The sequence below is a fragment of the Penaeus vannamei genome, chromosome 3 (assembly GCF_042767895.1).
Source record: "Penaeus vannamei isolate JL-2024 chromosome 3, ASM4276789v1, whole genome shotgun sequence".
NCBI classification, from domain to species: Eukaryota; Metazoa; Arthropoda; class Malacostraca; order Decapoda; family Penaeidae; genus Penaeus; species Penaeus vannamei.
Window position 1 is genome coordinate 28452588 of NC_091551.1, and position 2500 is coordinate 28455087.

At 39.0% G+C, this 2500-nt stretch overlaps 1 protein-coding gene across 2 annotated transcripts in view; it reads left to right on the forward strand.

The window, feature by feature from the left end:
* LOC113815720 (MOB kinase activator-like 2) overlaps positions 1-2500 on the forward strand; it is a 27133-nt gene that overhangs the window by 7208 nt on the left and 17425 nt on the right. For both annotated transcript variants that reach the window (XM_070143909.1, XM_070143911.1), the window contains one exon: positions 1041-1204. In XM_070143909.1, coding sequence (XP_070000010.1) covers positions 1041-1204 — 164 coding nt within the window. The remainder of the gene's footprint in view (positions 1-1040; positions 1205-2500) is intronic.

Here is a 2500-nt window from a genome sequence, read left to right on the forward strand (position 1 = left end):
TACTGTTTTGGAACCATGATGTGCATTTTTCATATTTGTTTTATCTTTTTATTTATTCTTTTTTTTCGAAGACTTGATGTCCTATATGATATTGTCATGCATCCTGTGAGATTCTTGTACAAAAATATAGCTTGAAATTACCATATGCCATTAATCTGTGGTAACTTAGTCAGATGCCTAAGCAGCACTGATAATAAAAGATGCATTTTCCTCTTCAGCATTCTCTGGGCAAGCTCAGTTTGGCAGCCTTTCATTCAAATTTGTTTTTCATTGGTCCACATGCTCACATTGGTCTCTCTTCCTCCTCCTCTCTCTGGTCTCTCTCCCACTCCCTCTGCCTGGTCTCTCTCCCACTCCCTCTGCCTGGTCTCTCTCCCACTCCCTCTGTATGGTCTCTCTCCCACTCCCTCTGCCTGGTCTGTCTCCCACTCCCTCTGTATGGTCTCTCTCCCTCTCCCTCTCTCCCTTTTTTGGTTTCTCTCTCTCTCTCTCTCTCTCTCTCTCTCTCTCTCTCTCTCTCTCTCTCTCTCTCTCTCTCTCTCTCTCTCTCTCTCTCTCTCTCTCTCTCTCTCTCTCTCTCTCTCTCTCTCTCTCTCTCTCTCTCTCTTCCTTCAAGTTTCATGTAGCTTAAGGTCTTGTTAAATCTAAATGCTATGTCTCATCAGCACTCTGATAGAAACAGTGGTATGAGGATTTGCAATTTTGGCCTCTTTGTTTCAAAGACCATATATCTATTTTTTTTCCCTACTATTTCCATCCGCCCAGGGTCTGTTCTCCATCCTGGATCTTTCTCCCTGAACTTCCTTTGATATTGTGTCAAATCTCTATCCAAGATTCCTTAGGACTAAAGGACCTTTCAAGCTTGTGACCCTCCTCACTGAAGACCATCTCATCTGTCAAATTTCATTTAACAAAATGTGTTTCTTATGTCTTAGCTTTGTCTTCATACTCTCACATACCCATTTCTTTTGTACTCTTGTCTGTAAAGGTTTATCCGTTCCAACATGACAAGTATTTGTAAAAGTTCCCTCTCTCCACAGGAAAGCCCGGCGCAAGGACCGTGACAATCCTGCTGCACTTGAACAGGAGCACAAGTTATATTTGGAGGAAGCTGTTCTTGAGAGGAAGATACCTGAGACTGATCTCAGGCAACTTGTAGAGTTACCTCCGGGACTTGGATATGAGGAGTGGTTGGCATCTCATAGTAAGTATCTGGCTGTATGGTTCTTAAATAGGTTTTGATGTTAATAATGCCCCGGCATCATTGCAGGCTAATGGTTTAGAATCTGTTTATAGACTTTCGAAAGGTTAGCGTAATAGTTGTATGTACTTGTTGAAATTTTACATATTTTTACAGTATGTATGTTTTATGATGGAAAAAAAAGTCAGGAAGAAATAGAGTTTAACATAGCATTATATGTTATTTTAGTTCAATTCTGTATATGTGACTTAGATATGTTTCATCATGTTCTTTAAGTGAGTACTGTATCTGTATTATTTGAAGTACTGCATAGTTGTCTTATGTGTCTGAAATGTTAGTGTCATTTCTTAAATAAGTACTAGATTTGCATCTATGTTCCTGCAATTTTCATTGAAAAGATTCTTTTTTACTCAGGAAAATTTTGTTAGAATAGTGCATGCATTGTACTTGAGAATGCATGTATTCTGGTTATTTATATTCAAACAGACATGCATACCAATTCATGTTCATGTTATTTTGGATATTGGTGCAAACATACTGGAGGATATACATGCAAATGACCAACAATTATATTGACAATCAGGCTTTTATAATTGCAGCATTCACACATATATGTTCCCCAAAGATCATTTTAATATCTTAACATACAGAATGAAATGTACTATAAGATACTAAATTTCAGTAAGGAGAAAGCAAAATATAAAATTGCTGATCTGTATCACATAATGTGCCTTCAACAATATTTTGTATATACATCAGATATTTGACTGCTTTTAGTTGCATGCCTTTGAGAATACATGATCATGAGTAATTATAGTTAGTACATCTATCACCAAGGTAGGTCATATTTTTAGCCCATTCCTGCCCAAAGGATTGCATTGTGCATGTACACAAACTCATACACACACACGCAATTACACATGGGCAAACACATAAGCACATGCATACACATGCACGCGTACGCACTCACGCGCGCGCGCACACACACACACACACACACACACACACACACACACACACACACACACACACACACACACACACACACACACACACACACACACACACACACACACATACGTACATTCACTCACTCAAACACACATAGACACAGACACATACATAGACTCAGACACACTCATAGACTCAGACACACAAGATACACAGATACGCATATAGACTCAGAAACACTTAGACAAAGACTCACATAGGCACAGACACACATAGACATAGACACACATAGACATAGACACACACAGACATAGACACACACAGACATAGACACACACAAACATAGAC